Here is an 18,934-nt window from a genome sequence, read left to right as displayed (position 1 = left end):
AGGAGCTTAGGGTGGGGTGGAAATTGAGAGAGGAAATCGTGACAGTTTTCCCAGAAAGGCCCCTCTTGCCTACAGGGTTTCAGGTCTTGAGTCTATAAGAAAGCTTTTCACATCTTCAAACTTTTTTTGCTCATTCTCCTGAAAATAAGTTTTAAAACTCTGTATTTAGGATGATCAACTTGTTCTGGTTTCTCTAGGACTCTGTGGACTTTAGTTCTGAGATTCCTGCATCTCTGCAACTCCCTGAATCTAGGCCAACTGGCATAGTTGATGACCCTATCTATATCCCTCTTGCACATTTGTTTTCCTCTTGCACATTTTTAAAAAACATATAATTTGGAGCACCTGGGTGGCTCAGTTGGTTAAGCATCCGACTTTGGCACAGGTCATGATCTCACAGTTTGTGGGTTTAGGCCCTGCATGAGGCTCCGTGCTGCCAGCTCAGAGCCTGTAGCCTGCTTAGGATTCTGTCTCCCTCTCACTCTCTGCCCCTCCCCCACTTGTGTGCACGCATGTGCTCTCTCTCTCTCTCAAAAATAAATAAGCACTTTTTAAAAATTGAGACATAATTCACATACCATATAATTCACCATTTTAAAGTGTATAATTCAGTGTTTTTTAGTATTATTCACACATTCATGAGGTTGGACAACCATCGCCACTCTCTTACACATTTTAATTTTTTTAAGTAGGCTTCACACTCAGCATAGGGCTTAAACTTATGACCCTGAAATCAAGAGTCACATGCTCTACTGTTTGAGCCAGCCAGGTATCCCACTCTTGCATATTTTTAAGTTGACATTTAAATACTTTTCTGTGCACCACTGGAAAGGTATGACTGCAGTGTATCCTATATTGTATATGGGCTCCAAATGCATTTTTTTCTTTTTAAGTATGTTTCATGCCCAGTGCAGAACCCAACATAGGGCTTGAACTCATGACCCCAAGATCAAAACCTAAGCTTAGAATGAGAGTTGGACTTGGGGCACCTGGGTGGCTCAATCAGTTAAGCATCCGACTTCAGCTCAGGTCATGATCTCACAGTTCACAAGTTCAAGCCCCGCATGCTGACAGTTCACAGCCTGCAGCCTGCTTTGAATTCTGTGTGTGTGTGTCTCTCTCTGCCCCTCCCCTGCTCACACTCTGTCTGTCTGTCTCTCTCTCAAAAATAAACATTAAAAATTAAAAAAAAAAGAGGTGGACACTTAACTAACTGAACCACCCAAGCACCTCTGCATTTTATTTATTTATTTTGAGAGAGAGAGCAGGAGAGTGGCAGAGAGAGAGAGAGAGGGAGTAAGAGAATCCCAAGTAGGCTCCACACTGTCAGTGCAGAGCCCAATGTAGGGCTCGATCCCACAAACTGTGAGATCATGACCTGAGCCAAAATCAAGAGTGGGACGCTCAACCGACTGAGCCACCCAGGTGCCTCAACCACCCCTGCATTTGTTCTTCATGTCCTTGGGCCTGCACATTCCATTCATCAGTTTATGGAAAACATTGGCCTCATAACCTCATTGGTAAAGCCAGTCCTGACTGTCAAATTCTTGGGCAAATGAGACTGAGACTCCCTAGGGTTCTGAAAGTAGAGAGTGAACTTCCTATCATGTTTAACCAAAATGAGCATTGACATTTCTCCCCCTTCTGCACTCTGTTTTGGGAAGGCTGATAGACACAGATTCACAGACAGAGACTGGGAGCTTGTCAAGAGTTTGTCATTGGGATAAAATTAAGTGCTACCCCCTTTGCTGTTTGCTCCAGAGCTCTATTTCTACTTGTTCCTTTGTGGCCCAGAGGTGGTAACTCCTAGGGCAGTGGTCTTTGGTTAGAATCTGGATGCGTGGCCAGGGAAGGAGAGGAGGTAGAGACAACCATAGACTACCTAGCCTCAGGGAGACAGGAAGTCCATGGGAAGGTGGATCCTGAAATGGACCTGTACTCTCTCAGCACCTGCAGACCCCCCTGGGGACCTCAGTGTGAAAGTGGATAGTTTAGACCCTGAAAAGGAAATGATGGAGGAAGCTGAAGCCATTCCCAGCCTTGACCAATATCCCACACCACTTGAAGGTAAAGTCTCTGCCCTCCTGGTTCCTGCAGGCTACCTTGCCATTGCTGGATTCTGTCACTGGCCACACATTTTATGAATATGATCCTGGGCCCTGCAGGAACTGGGAGCTGGAAGCTTCTGGGGCAGATGAAACTTCCCTGTAGGGAGCCTTGCACATGATCTTTGAGCATTTGTCTCTGTCTCCCTTCAGCCTCATGTGAGGACCCCTCTGATTCCCCACCTTGTTTTGGTGCTCAATCCATGGAAGGTACTCAGCTGCCCCTCTTTCCACCCTAGCACCCTCTACTGTGTTAACCTGGAGCCTCCAATCACCTCTTTGTATGTGGATGGGGGTGGGGGGAGGTGGCGGTGATTATTGCTTCTACAAACAATACATGAAAACTTTAGAAAGGACCAAACATAAATCCCATCTATCAAAGGCAGCCATTATTTATATTTTGATAAATTTTCCTTTTCTCTCTTTCTCTCTCCCTCTATTAGTTTAAAAAATACAACAAATCATGGTGTAGATGCCATTTGATCCTGTGCTGTAAACCTAACATTGTAGAATAAGCATCTCCCAAGGATTAACAAATATTTAGCAATTGGAATTTTAATTATTAATTTATTTATTTATTGTTTTTTTCTTTAAAAAAACTTTTTTTAAGTTTATTTACTTTTGGGAGAGAGAGAGATACAAAGACAGAGACAGAGTGCAAGTGGGGGAGGGGCAGAGAAAGAGGGAGATACAGAATCTGAAGCAGGCTCCAGGTTCTGTTCTGCCAGCACAAAGCCCGACGTAGGGCTCAAACCCATGAACCATGAGATCATGACCTGAGCCAAAGCTGGACTCAACCAACTGACCCACCCAGGGTCAACCAACTGACCCACCCAGGCGTCCCTAATTATAATTTAGATTATAAAACTACATCATGGGAAAACCTATAAACAATCAACTGTAACCGGTATAAAATACAATTTTAGTAATAGTATCATATACCGACTATGAAATCTGTCATCTTAGTCATTCCCCTGTTCTTGGACCTTTAGATTGTGGATGTTTAATTTCCTATTACAGATAATGTGTGACAAACATTTTTGTGCACAGATCTCTGTTAGTGTTTCAGAAAATTTCCGCAGCCCAGACCTGAGTCCTGGGTCCTGGGGACATACATTTGTAAGCTCTAAATTCATGCATTAAACATATTAAAGAATAATTTTTTTAAATAGGTAAAATCATAACTTTCAAGCAGATATTAACTTATTGAAGAGAAAGCTGTTAGGGGCACCTGGCTGGCTCAGTTGGTAGAGCATGCAAGTCTTTTTTGTTTGTTTGTTTTTTAATGTTTATTTATTTTTGAGAGAGAGGGAGAGAGGGAGACAGAGGATCTGAAGCAGACTCTTGGATGAATGCAGAGAGCCCGATGCAGGGCTCAAACCCACAAACCATGAGGTCATGACCTGAGCCGGAGTCGGACTCTCAAAGGACTGAGACACCTAAGCTGCCAAGCATACAACTTTTAAAGAAAAATTTTTTTAACGTTTATTTTATTTTTTATTTTTTTTATTTTTTATATTTATTTATTTTTGAGACAGAGAGAGACAGAGCATGAACAGGGGAGGGTCAGAGAGAGGGAGACACAGAATCCGAAACAGGCTCCAGGCTCTGAGCTGTCAGCACAGAGCCCGACGCGGGGCTAGAACTCACAGCCCTCACGGACCGTGAGATCATGACCTGAGCTGAAGTCAGCCGCTTAACCGACTGAGCCACCCAGGCGCCCCTTAACGTTTATTTTTGAGACAGAGAGAGACAGAGCATGAATGGGGGAGGGTCAGAGAGAGGGAGACACAGAATCTGAAAAAGGCTCCAGGCTCTGAGCTGTCAGCACAGAGCCTGATGCGGGACTTGAACTCATGGACCACGAGATCATGACCTGAGCTGAAGTCGGCCGCTTAACCGACTGAGCCACCCAGGCGCCCCCCAAGCATACAACTTTTGATCAGGGTCCTGAGTTCAAGCCCCATGTTGGGTGTGGTGGCTACATGAAAGAAAGAAAGAAAGAAAGAAAGAAAGAAAGAAAGAAAGAAAGAAAGAAAGAAAGAAAGGAAGGAAGGAAGGAAGGAAGGAAGGAAGGAAGGAAGGAAGGAAGGAAGAAAGAAAGAAAGAAAGAAAGAAAGAAAGAAAGAAAGAGGAAGCTGGTAATATATTACCAGCTTTTTAGTATTTGAGAATATTGCATTGAATATGTAAATGAGATAAAACTGGCCTCTTCTGCAGTGGGCGAGAGAAACCATTTGAATCTCCACCTGATATGATTTGCATGTCTACGGACAAGAATTATTTTGCATTGCTATTATCTACATTGGACAGAGTTGTAAATCAGCTAGGGTAAGGAAAGACTAGAATCCGATAAATGAGAAGGGTGTATTCTACACAATGCACAGTACCCCTTGAAGCATGAATTTTCCTTAAGTGCCTATCACATAATTTTTACAATTTTCTACTTTTTTCCAAGAAGAAAGCACTTTGCATGCCCACCAGCGGTTGTCACATTGTAGACTACAAAATTCAGTCTGGGTGAAACTACAGATCAAAGGACCTGGTTTCTTCAACAAGAAGAAAAATACAACATGAAAGGGAACTCAAAGATTAAAGGAGACTTTCGAGGTACCCCAACTATATGAACTATGAGTATGAGATCCTCGTTTGGATCTTGATTCAAATAAACTTCAAAAAGCAACAAAGAAGAACGTGTATAGGATAATAGGGAAATGTGATCCCTTGACTACTTGGTGATATTAAGAAATTATTGTTAATTGTGTGTGTGTGAGAGAATGGAATTGTGTGGGTGGAAGAGGTCAAAGGCAGGATGTTTACACAGCGGACCCTTGAGCTACTCAGAGGTTAGTGTTGCCAACTCCTACGAAGCTGAAAATCTGGAAATCATTTCTAAGTCCTCCAAACTTAACTACTAATAGCCTACTATTGGCTGGGACTCTTACTGATAACATGGCCAGTTAACACCTATTTTATATACTTATTATATACTGTATTCTTACAACAAAGTAGACTAGAGAAAAGAAACTATTATTAAGAAAATTGTAAGAGGGGGCACCTGGCTGCCTCAGTTAGTAGAGCATGTGTCGTGAGTTCAAGCCCCACGATGGACATGGAGTCTACTTAAATAAATAATATATTTATTTATTTATTTAAAAGAAAATCATAGAGGAAAGTACATTTACAGTACTCTACTGTAAAAAGTCCATGTGTAAGTGGACCTGTGCAGTTCCAATCCAAGTTGTTTCAAGGTCAACTGAATTTATAAGGCTTGGTGGGGGCAGGTCTTTTAGTGTTGGAGCCAGAGTAGAATTGGGCAGAACTCCTGATATATAATAGTTTGGGGGTGATGGGCACAGCTAGAGGAGGGTTTGGAAACAGCCCTGAGGAGTAAAAAGTCTTGAAGGCACCCTGTCTTGAGCTATCTGCTACACATTGAGCTATCTGCTGTACTGACATGGGACTATTCCTTCTGATGGTGGCTAGGGCTAGTTGAATAGCCTATTGTTCAGATAAATAGATTCTCAGGAAGTTCCTGAAAGAAACAATACAGTTATTTGCAACCTCATCCTTCTGGATAAAGTCCTGTTCACCCAGTGTGGCATAATAAGAAGTCATCTTGATGGAGACAAGGAGCTAAAGTTTAGGATGGCTTTAATCCTCAAAGCTCTTGTTGTTTTCTGCACAAATGTTAGGATATGAATCTTTTCACAATTTGTCCTTGTCACTTACTGAAAGTTATTGCTACATCACCACCTCTAGATCGCCTGCTATAGGTCATTCCACAGTGCCAATGCACCATAGTTTATTGATGGACATTCACTTTGATTCTGCTTTTTCACAATTGAAAACATCCTCTGCCATGCTGTCTTACATCGTTCTGGGGATATTTCTCCAATACAGACACCCAGAAGTGGAATCATTGGTTGCAGAGAGCCGCTTTACATTTTATTTAAATGGTAATAGCTGCTGCCAATTGTTTTAGGGTATTAGTTATCTAATGCTACTGCATAAAAAATTACTCCACAGCCAAGCAGCTTATGACAGCAGTGATAAACATTTACTATCTTTCACAGGTTTTTTAAAAATTTTTTAACATTTATTTATTTTTGAGAGACAGAGAGAGACAGAGCATGGGCAGGGGAGGGGCAGAGAAAGAGGGAGACACAGAATCCGAAGCAGGCTCCAGGCTCTGAGCTGTCAGCACAGAGCCCCATGTGGGGCTCGAACTCACAAACCACGAGTTCATGACCTGAGCTGAAGTTGGACACTCAACTAATTGAGCCACCCAGGCGCCCTTCAGTTTTTTTTTTTTAACATTTATTTATTTTTGAGAGAGAGAGATGGAGCGCAAGTGAGTGGGGGAGGCGCAGAGAGAGAGGGAGATTCAGAATCCAAAGCAGGATCCAGGCTCTAAGCTCTCAGTATAGAGCCCAACACAGGGCTCGAACTCACAAACCGTGAGATCATGACCTGAGCCGAAGTCAGACGCTGACTGAGCCACCCAGGTCCCCCTCCTATTTTTCACAGTTTTTAGGGGTCAGGAATTCTGGGGAAGGTTAGCCAGGTCCTGGCTCAGTCTCCCTTGAAGTTCCAGGTAGATGCGGGACTTCAGAAGACTATAGTCTGGCAGAGAGACTGGAGGATCGACCTCCAATACAGTTCACTCATGTTCAGCAAGCTAGTAGCTGGCTTTGACAGAGGTGTTCATTCTGTGGAGGCCTCTTCTTAGGGCTGCTTGAGTGTCTTCAGGACATGGTGGCTCACTTGCTGCAGACTCAACAAGACAGAAGCTGCAAAAGCTCAACAAGACAGAAGCTGCAAGACCTGGTCTTGAAAACCACAGGCTTTTTCTTCTGCCTCATTCCATTTCTTGGAAGGCAGTCACTAAGTACCGCCCATATTCAAGGAGAGGAAGTTTGGGCTTTACTTTTTGAAGGGAGGAGAGTCAAAGAATTTGCAGATATATTTTAAAACCACCGTGTGCTCGAAACTTGTCATTCTGATTTACATTCTTATCAGCAATGTTTGTATTCTTACCCACACCAACCAACACTGGATCTCATCCTATTTTATATTTGCCTTGCTGATGTTGACAAAGAGACTCTCCTTGACCGAACTTTAGTCAGGCTTCTCTGAGCCCTCTTCTCAACCAGGCCTCAGCCTTGGCCTCCTTGGCCTACCTAGCTCAGCCTTAGCAAAGAATTCTACTAAGTCAGTTTAGGGAGCATCCCCCACCTTTGATATCTAGTCAAGTTCTTCATCCCCCAGCTCTGATAACCCTGGTGGGCCAGTTTAGCAAGAATCTCCCTATCCTAATGCCTGATTTTAGTACTCTTACATCTACTGATCCTCTCAGTCTGCTCTTTGGCTATAAATCCCCAGCTCTCTTTGCTGTATTCAGGGTGGAGCCTGATCTCTTTCCCTATTGACATACCCCTATTACAATAGCCTTCCTGAATAGTCTTCCTTACTGTTTTAACAACTGTCAGATTAATTTTTTCATTAACAATGTATGAAAACGTGGTGTATTGTTTGCACTTCCTGATTATTAATGAAATTGAACTTGACTTCCTTTGTTTATAGCCACCGGGACTTCTTTTTCTGTGAGTTTCTAGTAAATATCTTTTACTATTTTTCTGGCTGGTTGACTTTCTCATTCTCAATTTTTAGAAGTTCCTTATTTATTCTGGATAATAATCTTTTGTCTGTTATATATGTTGCAAAAAAACATTCACTGATATATTTATTGTATCATTTGTGTTTTTGTTTTTTCTTTCACTGATGTTGATGATTCTCTCAGGCATTAAATGATTTGTTTATCCTCTTTTGAGTATTCTCCATTCATGTCCATTTCCACTTAACTGGAAATTCCTAATATCTTTTTGTTTTTAACTTTTAAGTTTTATTTATTTATTTTGACAGAGAGAGAGAGAGTGCGGAAGGGGCAGAGAGAGGGAGAGAGAAAGAATCCCAAGCAGGCTCCATACTGTCAGTGGAGTACCCGATGTGGGGCTCTAACTCAAGAACCACAAGATCATGACCTGAGCCAAAAGTAAGAGTTGGACACTTAAGCAACTGAGCCATCCAGGAGTCCCTGATCTGAGTACATTTTGAGATGATGGTCGCTCTAGCTCTGAGAAGACTTGGGAATGTCCTCTCTTCTCAGTCCTGGCCAGCATCCCACTTTGCTCCTGGCCTGCTCCCCTTCACTCATTCTCATTCTCTCTACCCTCCAGCTCCTCCCTCCATCCTGAAGGTGCTGTCTTCAGTCTCTTCTCAAGCTGTGGTCCCATCTGTCCTCATGTCAGAGGCCAGACCCATCCCTGCCATCTTCCGGTCTTCCCCCGCCCCCAGTCCTCTCCTCCTTTCACACCTCAGTCACTGAAGGCTGGCTTCTGCCACGCCAAGGGAAGGGATCCTGTAAACACACCAAAGGCCTCCCCGTAGCAGATCCAGGGGCTTTGCCTCCTGTCCCCTCTGGGGCCACCCTCACACCTGGACCTTTGAGATTACTCTTCCCCTGTCTCCTCTATGGGTTCCTGCTTTCTGGGTGTCCCCTGGAACATCAATGTACCTCATGCTCTGTCTTCAACTCACTCTCCTTTCATCACACATATACTAGTTCGGTGTATCACCTCTGGCTAAAGCGCATGATATGTCCATGACTTTACCTCTAGGCTGAAAGGTCCTTAGCTGGACATGTGTAGTTTCCTTACCCTGCCTGGGGCCAAAGTGAGCCTAGTCTTCCCCCAAACCTGCTCTTGCTCCAATGTCCTTGTGATGTGGGTAGCCTCATTGTTCTGCACCATCTCTTGGGCTCACTCTTCCTCCCACATCATTCATGTGCAGTGGAGAACTTGTGTCCTTCCAGGGTTTCCAGCCAGCGCCAACCTGTCTGCACTCCCTGCCCATCTGAGGCTATAGCTTCACTGCTGCCCTTACACTTGGCCTCCTCCCATCCTCTAGTCCAGAGTCTGCAACCCACCTTGGCATCTGCCATCCCTGGCTGAAGGATGCCCTCCCAGTCACATCCACCTGCACCTCCAGAGGTAGTGTCTGCTTTCGTCTTACCTTCAGGTAAGAAACTCCTGGTGGCCTCTGGACCATTCATTCCTCTGAATCTCATCTTCGTGCCTCTGCTGACACTCCTCATTCTGGAATGCTTTTCCCACTCCCCCCAAATTCTAATTTGTTGTGTAGCTAGGGGGTCACCTCCTCCAGAAAGCCTTCCCAGAAGTCCACTCCTATTGGGAACCTCCGGTCCTGGAGTCTGGTCCTACTCTCCTGACCCTTGTCTAGACTCTTGGGCAGCTGTGTGGGCTCAGCCAGGACAGTGCCTCTCTTCTTCTTCTACATTCCTCTACACCTTTCTTTTTAACCAGGAGGCATCCCTAGCCACATCCTTCCACCACAGCTCCACCACTCTCCATAACACCTCTCATCAACAGCGGTGTGGAACACCCCCAACTTTATCTATCAGGAGGCTCTGCTGGCTGGAACCTCTGGACAGGGCAATTACAAACGAGCTTCGGAGGACAAGATCCTCTTGTAGGTGAGGTGTGGAAAAATGAACGCCAAGAGCCTCCTGGCAGACTGCTGGGGTCTTTGGAATGGGAATTGGACTTACTCCAGAATCTTAGTAAACAGGAAAATACCTGTTCACTCTGACCGTGTTCATCTTTTCTCTCCAAGATCCAGCAGAGGGCAGGCGATCAACAGGGGCACTGTGGCCTAAAGGGACCAGGAGGGAAGGAAGCAATGAGTGAGAGATGGACTGAATGAGAATGAGTGAGAGAGATAATGAGGAGAAAAGGAATAAAGGAGGGAAGGGATCGAAGGAATGAATGAGTGAGGGATGAATAAGTGAGAGCGAAAGAGAGATGAAACGAGAGAAGAAAGGAGGAAATAGATTTACGGGCGCGATCCTCCCCAAAAGGCATTGCTCTATTTATTCACTTATTCATTTGTTCAGCCCCACTAGGTGTGAAGAGTTAAGCCAGATGCAGAGACGCACGTTCACCCGGGCGGCTGTAGCCCTTCTCCACTGAGCCAAGACCGGAGCCGCAACCGCACAAGAGCTGCTTGGGGCGGCGCCCCTCCTCCTGCCCCGGCCGGGCGCCCTTCCCCCAGCCCCCTAGTGAGGCGCCCCCTGGTCTCCGTGCGCACCCTGTCGGCGCCTGCGCAGCGCGGCCATGTGACTCGCTGAGGCCCCGCCCTGCGGCCGCCCGCCCGCCCCGCCCCCGCCTCCCGCGAGTGCGGCCTCGGCTTGCGGCGGCACCAGGTGAGCTGCGAAGCGCGGGTAGGGCGGGCCAAGCGGCAGAGAGCGCGGGTGGTAGGCGGCGGGCGGCCGCTGGGCCTGGGTGAGCAGCTCGGGAGGCGCGGGAACACAGGGGCAGGCGCGGGCCGGAGGCGCGGGAGTGGCGGCCTGAGGCTAGCCCTCGGCCTGACGTGGCGGGGGGCGCGGCGGGCTGGACCCCCGGGCGCGGCCCGGGGTGGGGAGCTGGCGCTCGCAGAAGTACTCGGCCTCCGCTTGTAGGCGGGGACCCGCCGGCCTTCTAGCTCTCGGGAAGGCCTGTCACCTGCGGCGGGCCTTCCTAGCCGCGACCCTCCGCGCTGCGCGCGGGCGGGTTCTGCAACAGGCGGGCGGGGCGGGGCTGGGCTGCTGCCACCTGGTGTGACCTTGGACCTCGGCCTGCCTGCCTCAGTTTCCTCAGCGGCACACCCAGGCCCAGGGTCGGGGGCCCGCGGGTTGCAGCTGAGGGAGTCCAACCTCCCTGGCTGGCGAGGTTTCCCAAGAAAAGCCGGAGATCGCGCTGTCATTGCAAAATCTCAGGCCCCGAAGCGTCGGCTGCGGGTTCTAATTATTTCCAAGCCTGGGTGGGCTGGAGTCGCAGAGTTGCCATCGCCTGATGCCCAGGGTCCCTTTCGCGCTAGGCGTCCGTGGGGCCGGGCCTGGGCCGTAGGTTTGGCGCGCCAAGATGCCCCAACTCAGCTTTCTGGAAGACTTATGCCAGAGAGCACCTCAGTTGGCACCTCTGTGATAGCTCCACACTCTGGAAATTATTACCCACTCCCTCGTCTCCTCTTCCCGACTGTCGTTTTCCCTGTATTGCAGACCTTGCTTCATGCAGCTAAGGATTGGGGTTCATTGAGTGCAGACGCTGTTTTGGGGCTCTACAGAGACCTGAGGGGTGCCTGCACAATGAATGGTGTTGAGTTGGGGCACCTGGGTGGCTCAGTCGGTTGAGTATCCGACTTGGGCTTAGGTCATGATCTCACAGTTCTGTGAGTTCGAGCCCAACGTCGGGCTCTGTGCTGACAGCTTGGAGCCTGGACCCTGTTTCCTTCCAATTGTGTCTCCTACTCTCCCTGCCCCTTTCCTGCTCGTGTGTGCGGGCGCATGCTGGTGGGCCGGCGCTCTCGCGCTCTCCCTCTCTCTCTCTCTCAAAAATAAATAAGCATTAAAAAAAATTTTTTTTTGAATGGTATTGAGTTGAAAATTCTTTGAAAATGCTTTTGACTCTCATCCATGAGTTCATAAAAAAGCATTTTACATCTTTCAATTTGGGACATAAAGCTTCCTTCCTACTCACCTCAAAAACTTTGAACAACACAAAATGGAGGGGCCTTGCTTGTGATGAGTAGAATCAGAAATGCTCTGGAGCCAGAGGGAACTTAATCTAGGGAAGAGCTTCATGATAGAATAACTTCTGTAAAATGAATCGAAAAAGAAGGTGACACCAAGTGAGCGCCCAAGAACATTTCAAATAAAGAATGACATGGGAAAGGAATCCCAAAAGAAGTGTTGCATTTGACCTAATTTTTTATTTTTTGAAGCTTTGTCAATTACTGAAGTATAATTATATTATGGAATGCTGTTTTTCTTTGTCTTTTTTTAATGTTTATTTTTGAGAGAGTGAGAGCGCCTGTGGGCTTACACAAGTGGGGGAGGGGCAGAGAGGGGAAGAGAGGACAGCAGAGAGCCTGACTGGAGGCTCAAACACACAAACTGCTAGATCATCTGAGCCCAAGTTGGGTGCTTAACCTACAGAGCCACTCCAGGCACCCCTGAAATGATGTTTTCATCTAAGTCAACAAAGAGTGAAAAGAAATGCTGTTGGTGGGCAAGACAGTGGTTGGAATCAGGTTCTCATACTTTGCTGGTGGGAGAATAAGTTAGTATAACCTCTATAGAGGGCAGTTTGACCATATGCCTTACAATGACAAATATACATTAAAATTAATATGATCCAACAGTTCTGTATCTAGAACATTTTCCTCAGATCACTGCTGCATGTGTGGCACATACATCTAAAGGATTTTCAGTATGTAACTGCAAAAGCAAACAATTGGAGGAAACCCAGATGTCTCTCTGAAAAGAACTGGTTAAATATGCTTTATCCATACAATAGACTGTGGGAGGGATATTAAGTTTTCATATGCAAAAGTTAATAAAGGGTGAAATGGTGTAGATTTACAGATTTGCCTTCGAATCTAGATGCCCCCTGAAGGGAAGGTAGAATAGTAGTTTTCTTCCGGGAGAGGATCTGGTTGGGGCATAATTTGGAGGGAGACTTAAGTTTCACAATATACCTTTCTGTGCCTTTTGAATTTGAATCATGTGAACATATTAAAAATAAGTTTGGGAATGTAATTTTTATTTTTATTATTATTATTTTTTTACCATTTGTTTATTATTGAGAGACAGAGACAGACCGTGAGCAGGGGAGGGGCAGAGAGAGGGAGACACAGAATCCAAAGCAGGCTCCAGGCTCTGAGCTGTCAGCACAGAGCCTGATGCGGGGCTCGAACTCACAAACCGTGAGATCATGACCTGAGCCGAAGTTGGACGCCCAACCGACTGAGCCACCCAGGCGCCCCAGAGAATGTAATTTTTAAATATTTCATACTGACAGAAAAGTTACTCACCGCCTCTCCCTATCAGATCCTGATGTTTTGTCTTACTTGTTTGTTGTTTGTTTTAAAGAAAGAAAACATTCCCTTTTTCCGTGCTGGAGATAATCATGATCCTGAATTCCTTTAACGTGTCTATACTATCTTATACCATAACACCTATCTATAAGTAAAATTGAACGGCATTTTGTTGGGTGTTTTCAAACTTCCTGTACTATATTCTGTGGTGTGCTTGTTCCTCTGTGCGGCTTTGAGATTTCTCCATGGTCATGACTATAGCATGAGTTCTAGTTTGCTCATTTTAACTGATATCTAGTGTTCTGTCAGCTCACTGTGTGCAGCATCCGTTCCTCTGAGGATTGACATTTTGGTCGTGGCCAGTGCTTGCTAGCATATGAACAAGGCTGTGAATGTGTTGTGCTCCAAGCTTTGCTCCTTCAGAGCAGGAAGTCGGTTCATTTTTCTTCACACTGCACTCAGCACCTAGCTTAGTTCCTTAATTGTGCTTGGTGAATGTGCTTGGCTTACCCAAGGAGGCAGTCTTCTCATTGTACTGTATTCTGGACTTGTAGTAAGTGTAGCTACCATTGATCCCTTCCCAAAGGGGCAGAAGTGCTGATGTGCTCACAGAGTGTGGGGACTCACTGGGGACTGATGTCTGTTGGAGTAGTCAGTCGCCATTGCCACCACTAGAGACGGAGGCCCTCTTGACTCCCTAATGGTCATGGTAGTGAGGAGGAAGCTGAGGCTTGGAGATGAGCTAAGTGCTCAGAGTCCTGTGATTAGCAGGACTGTGATTAGACAGCCATGGGGTTCTGCGATGTGGGTGAGGTAAAGCCTTAGCTGGTGAGTAGCTAGAACAGCTGCATTGATGGAGCATACCTGTCATGTTCTTGATACAGTGACAGAGGGAGAAGTGATTGAGCTAGACCTTGACCAATATGGGGTTATAAAGAAACAGGCCTAGGTGGGAGTCTGAAGGTGTTCAGAGGATGACTCATGTCCCTTTTGGTCCTAGGGCTAGTGACGGTATAGGGGAAGGAACATTTTGAGCCAGATAGCGGGGAGATCTAAGCAGAAGGCAGTAGGGAGCTAGTGCTTGAGAAGCCAGGTGGTATACTCATTGGGCATTTGGGGACTCCCTGCAGCCTCAGCAGGGGAACTCAGGAGGATGGGACAGGAGGAAGCAAACCAGTTGGAGTGTCACTACTGTGGTCTCTGACCCAGAGTGGTGGCCATGGAGGACTAAGTGGATGGGCGTCTGAGATGGGAGAGAATGAATCAGAACTAGAGGGTCTGATAGGACACAAGGTATAAAAAGGAAAAGAGATCAGAGAACATTGAAACCATGAGGTTTCTGACATGGAAATGGTGGCTGTGTGAATAAGAAAACTAGACCAATGGAGAGGGCTGCTGGCTGGATTAGGCATTGAGCTGGAGGTGCATTTGCTAAAAGGCAAAAGATTTATATGATCTGAAGAGAAACTGGAGTATTGCATCTGGGAATATAGGGGAGATTCTTGGGAAAGAGGGGGAGGGCTGGGACAGAGTGTGTTGGCTGAAGGGAAGAGATCAGAAAAGAGGGCATTGCCATGCAGCAGCATATCAGGTCAGAAGTGGTTAGTGGGGGATATCCCTTGGCCTCGGCTGTCTGTGTATGAGCCAGTCTGGGGTGGGAAGGAAGAAGTGGATGGGTGAAGGTCCCAAATCCAGGAGGTACATTGAGGGGGCCAGCACAGAGGGGAATTGAATATGTTGGATGGGAAACAACAATGAGTCCAAAGCAATCAGGTGGAGTGGGGAAGAGGGGGAGGGGAAGGGGGAGGCAGTAGCAAGGGGTGCTCTTGAGCTCTAGTAGTGAGGAGGGAGGCCTCTTCCTTTTGGCAAGTTTTATAGTAGAATCTATTTTTCTTTTTTATTCTCTCTGTCTCTCTCTTTTTAATTTTAAGTAGACTCCATGCCCAATGTGGAGCTTGAACTGAAAACCCTGAGATTAAAAGTTGCATGCTCTGCCCACTGAGTCAGCCAGGCACCCCTATAATTTTTTCTCCTAAAGATACAGTCCAAGGGAATTGGAGAAGAAACTAATTTGGGGGAGGGGATAGCGGAATGGTGGTAGGTGGAGGAGGCAGATGTTCACAGGCAGTGAGGCAGGTGCCCCTTGGGCTATTGCCTGCTGGCTGGGTGTGACAGTATTGTGGCCTGGAGAGTGCGTAGCTCAGTCCCACAGTGCAGTGCAGGACTGGGTAATCCCCTAACTCAGAGTGAGTGACCCAAGTGTGTTTGAGGTAGGTTTGTTTTACTGACTGGGTTTCTGAGGCTCCAACTCATATTGTGTGCATGTTTTGAACATGCTGACTCAATTATTACAAAGTAACCTTGAATTAAAAACATGATGCAGATATCTTGAATGCAGCAGGTCTAGTTGAAGTTACTGTGCTTGACTCAGAATCTTGGTAAAAGAAGACAAGTCCTGGACCCTTCTCTGGGTCTCCTGGTCACCACTCAGGTCTCTTGTCATTTTTATGCATCCATTCTACATGATGAAACCCAATTTTGTTCTTTCTCTTTCTCTCTCTTTTTTAAGTAAACTCTGTACCCAATGTGGGGCTTGAACTCACAACCCCGAGATTAAAGAGTTGCATGCTCTACTGACTGAGCCAGCCAGGCACCCCAGTTTTGTTCTTTTATTTATCTATTCATTTGTTTAATTTTATTTTAAATGTTTCTTTATTTTTGAGAGAGAGAGAGGGTGCACACCTGCGGGAGGGGCAGAGAGACCAGGAGATGGAGGATCTTAAACGGGCTCTGCAGCAGAGAGCCTGAAGCAAGGCCCAAACTCACGAACCTTGAGATCATGATCTGAACTGAAGTCAGATGCTTAGCTGACTGTGATACTCAGGCTCTTTTTTTTTAATGTTTATTATTTTTGAAAGAGAGAGAGCATACCCACAGGAGGGGCAGACAGAGAGGGAGACAGAGGATCCAGGCAGGCTCCTCACTGTGAGTACAGAGCCTGATGTGGAGCTCAAACTTATGAACTTTGAAATCAAGACCTGAGCTAAAGTTGAACGCTTAACCAACTGAGCCACCAGGCACCCAAGGTTTGTTCTTTCTTAATGGCAGAGAGGAAGAGCTCTTGAGAACCTGTTCTGTGCTGATGCTTTATATTCATTGTTTACCAGTTTTAGACTTTCCCAACAGGAAGGGTGATTTTATTTCCCTTTTTTCATTTGAGGATCCTGAACTCAGGTTGGTCATGCAGTGAATCTGTGGTAGGGCCAGGGCCCCAACCAAGGTCAGTCTGTTTCCACAACCTTTTGTTTCCCAGAGATGCTAAAGGAGATAAAATTTAATGAAGAATCTTAGAGATGAAGGGACACGCAGGTCATCAGGAAGGAGGCTCCAGGTTCAGATGAGCAGTGGGAGGGAAGAGGAAATTCAGGGGTTTAAGACCACAGGGGCAGGGCACCTGTGTGGCTCATTCAGTTAAATGGCCGACTTGGGCTCAGGTCACAATCTCAACTGTCGGTGAGTTCTAGCCCAGCTTGAGTCGGGCTCTGTGCTGACAGCTCAGAGCCTGGAGCCTGCTTCGGATTCTGTGTCTCCCTCTGTATCTTCCCCTCCCCCACTCTCACTCTCTATCTCTCAAAACTGAATAAATGTTTAAAAAGAAAAAAAAAAACCCACAGAGGAAGCACAGGTGTGCTGGTGGGAGGAACAAAAGTGCCAGGAGCAGCAGGTGCCACTTTGGAGAAGAGCTGGCCAGTCTGCGTATTGTGTGGTGTTACCTCCCTGGCTTATTCTGTGTCCCCTCTGTCTTGCCAGCTGACAGCCGCAGTGGTGAGGTCTGGTGTGGTGGTCAGGATGGCAGAGGAGCAGGAGTTCACTCAGCTGTGCAAGTTGCCTGTGCAGCCCTCACACCCTCATTGTGTCAACAACACTTACCGGAGTGCACAGCACTCCCAGGCTCTGCTCCGGGGGCTGCTGGCTCTCCGGGACAGTGGCATCCTCTTTGATGTGGTCCTGGTGGTGGAGGGAAGACACATTGAAGCCCATCGAATCCTGCTGGCTGCGTCCTGCGATTACTTCAGGTGAGTTACGTCACGTGTTCTGTTCTTACGAGCAAGGTAACAGGTAGTCCTGGCTCCACTAGGTATTGTGTTGGCACCCACAGTGATCTGGTGGGAGGGACCAGCCAGAAGCTGCCAAGTCCCTTGCTTCTCCCCGAGCTTCTCCCACTGCTTGTTGTGATGACTCCCCAACAGTGAGTGGGACTGAGGGGTTTTTGAATCTGTTTTTCTTCCAGCTGTCTTGTTTTTGGGGCACCTTCTCTTTTTTCCTATTTCTCTTTTATTTATTTTTAAGTAATCTCTATACCCAACAAGGGGCTCGAACTCACAACCCCAAGGTCAAGAGTCGCATGCTTTTCTGACTGAACCAGCCAAGCGCCCCCCTTTCTTCCTGTTTTTTTAAAAAGTCAATGCTAGACTTTGTTGTGTTTTATAAAATGAATTTTCTATATCTTGGTATAAAACACATTTTTGTTCTATTTTACTCTGGTTTCCCCAATATTTCATTTTGAAAAATTTCAGATCTGTGGAAAAGTTGAAAGAATATTATGAACATCTTAATACCAGTTGTTGACATTTTGTCATATTTCCTTTCTCTTCACACACACAGACACACACACATACATGCCTCCCCCTTTTGTTTGAGAGAGTACACTCGTGTGCATGCCAGTAGGGAGGGGTGGGTGAGGGGGGAGAGAGGGAGAGAGGGAGAAGGAGAGAGGGAGAGGGAGAGAATCTTAAGCAGGCTCCACACACAGTGCAGAGCCTGACAACAGGGCCCCATCTAATGACCCTGGGATCATGACCTAAGCCGAAATCAAGAGTCAGGTGCTTAACTGACTGAGCCACCCAGGCGCCCCCATACACGCCTTTTTTAAGACATTGTGGCACTTTATACCTTAGTCTTTTAGTGCCCCCCTCCCCCAGTGGTGTTCTTGTAAGGCTGGTTAGAAGCCCACCCGAGCGGGTGCCAAGACCAAGGCTGAGTGGTCAGTCCTGTATATGTAGTGTCCACATAGCCATGTGGTGTGAGGAATTGTGCCTTTTGTGCCCCTTCCCTGGCCGTCGACCTTCTGGCCCACACCTTCTCATCTTGAGGGCCTAAGTCTCTGACCTTCTTCCTTCCTCCCTGGATTCTTTGTCCCTTGGGGTTTCTCATGGCTTCCTGCATGACCCCATCCCAGCCATTGGCACATTGGGAAGAATTGGTGCCACTGCCCTCATTGCATGCTTGTGAGAGGAGGCTCAGGAGTGAGCCCCAGCCATGGCTGCCTGATTCCCATTCCAGTTCTGATTCTGATTGTTTCGTCTTCAAGTATTGGTTATAGTTCTTGGGTTTTTTTGTTTGTTTGTTTTTTAAGTAATCTCTATTCCAATGTGAGGCTTGAACTCATGACCCTGAGATCAAGAGTCACATGCTCCTCTGACTGATCTAGCTGGGCGCCCCAGATTGAGTGAAATATTTTTTCATGGTATAAGTGTCGGCCTCCTGTTTTCCCGAAAGAGTTTATACAGAACATGACCAGTGGTGGCCTAGGGCAGACATGGGCAGGCTCTCTTGCCCCTGTTTTTGCTGTTACTCAGCAGTGCTGCCCTTCTCTGCCTTTCCTGCCCTGCAGTGATATCTTCCAGGCCCAGCTGAGGTGCATCTTCCTCTGGGGAGCTTGCTCTTCTTGTCTTGCACCTTTTCCCAGCCCCTGCCTCTCAGGGCTAGCTCCTCCCTGCAGGCGGCTGCTGACCTCTTGGGGTTAAAGAGCTGGATGGCAGTTTTCTTAAGAGGCGCCCCCTACAGGAAGCCTCCTTTGGTATGCACTCTGCAGGGTTTAGGGATTGACTAAA

At 46.8% G+C, this 18,934-nt stretch overlaps 1 protein-coding gene across 2 annotated transcripts in view; it reads left to right on the top strand.

Moving 5' to 3' along the window:
• Positions 1-10,301: 10,301 nt before the first annotated feature.
• Positions 10,302-18,934, top strand: part of KLHL22 (kelch like family member 22) — a 40,850-nt gene continuing 32,217 nt past the window's right edge. The window contains exons 1-2 of one of the 2 annotated variants that reach the window (XM_019435627.2): positions 10,302-10,389; positions 16,851-17,116. In XM_019435627.2, the coding sequence (XP_019291172.1) occupies positions 16,890-17,116 (227 nt within the window). In that variant the 5' untranslated portion in view covers positions 10,302-10,389; positions 16,851-16,889. The other variant, XM_053902296.1, reaches the window with a different exon arrangement.

This window comes from Panthera pardus, unplaced genomic scaffold (genome assembly GCF_024362965.1).
Source record: "Panthera pardus isolate Hobbes unplaced genomic scaffold, ASM2436296v1 HiC_scaffold_15, whole genome shotgun sequence".
In the NCBI taxonomy this organism is placed as follows: domain Eukaryota; kingdom Metazoa; phylum Chordata; class Mammalia; order Carnivora; family Felidae; genus Panthera; species Panthera pardus.
The sequence above is the reverse complement of the archived record's forward strand: the minus strand, read 5'-3'. Positions and strand labels throughout refer to the sequence as shown.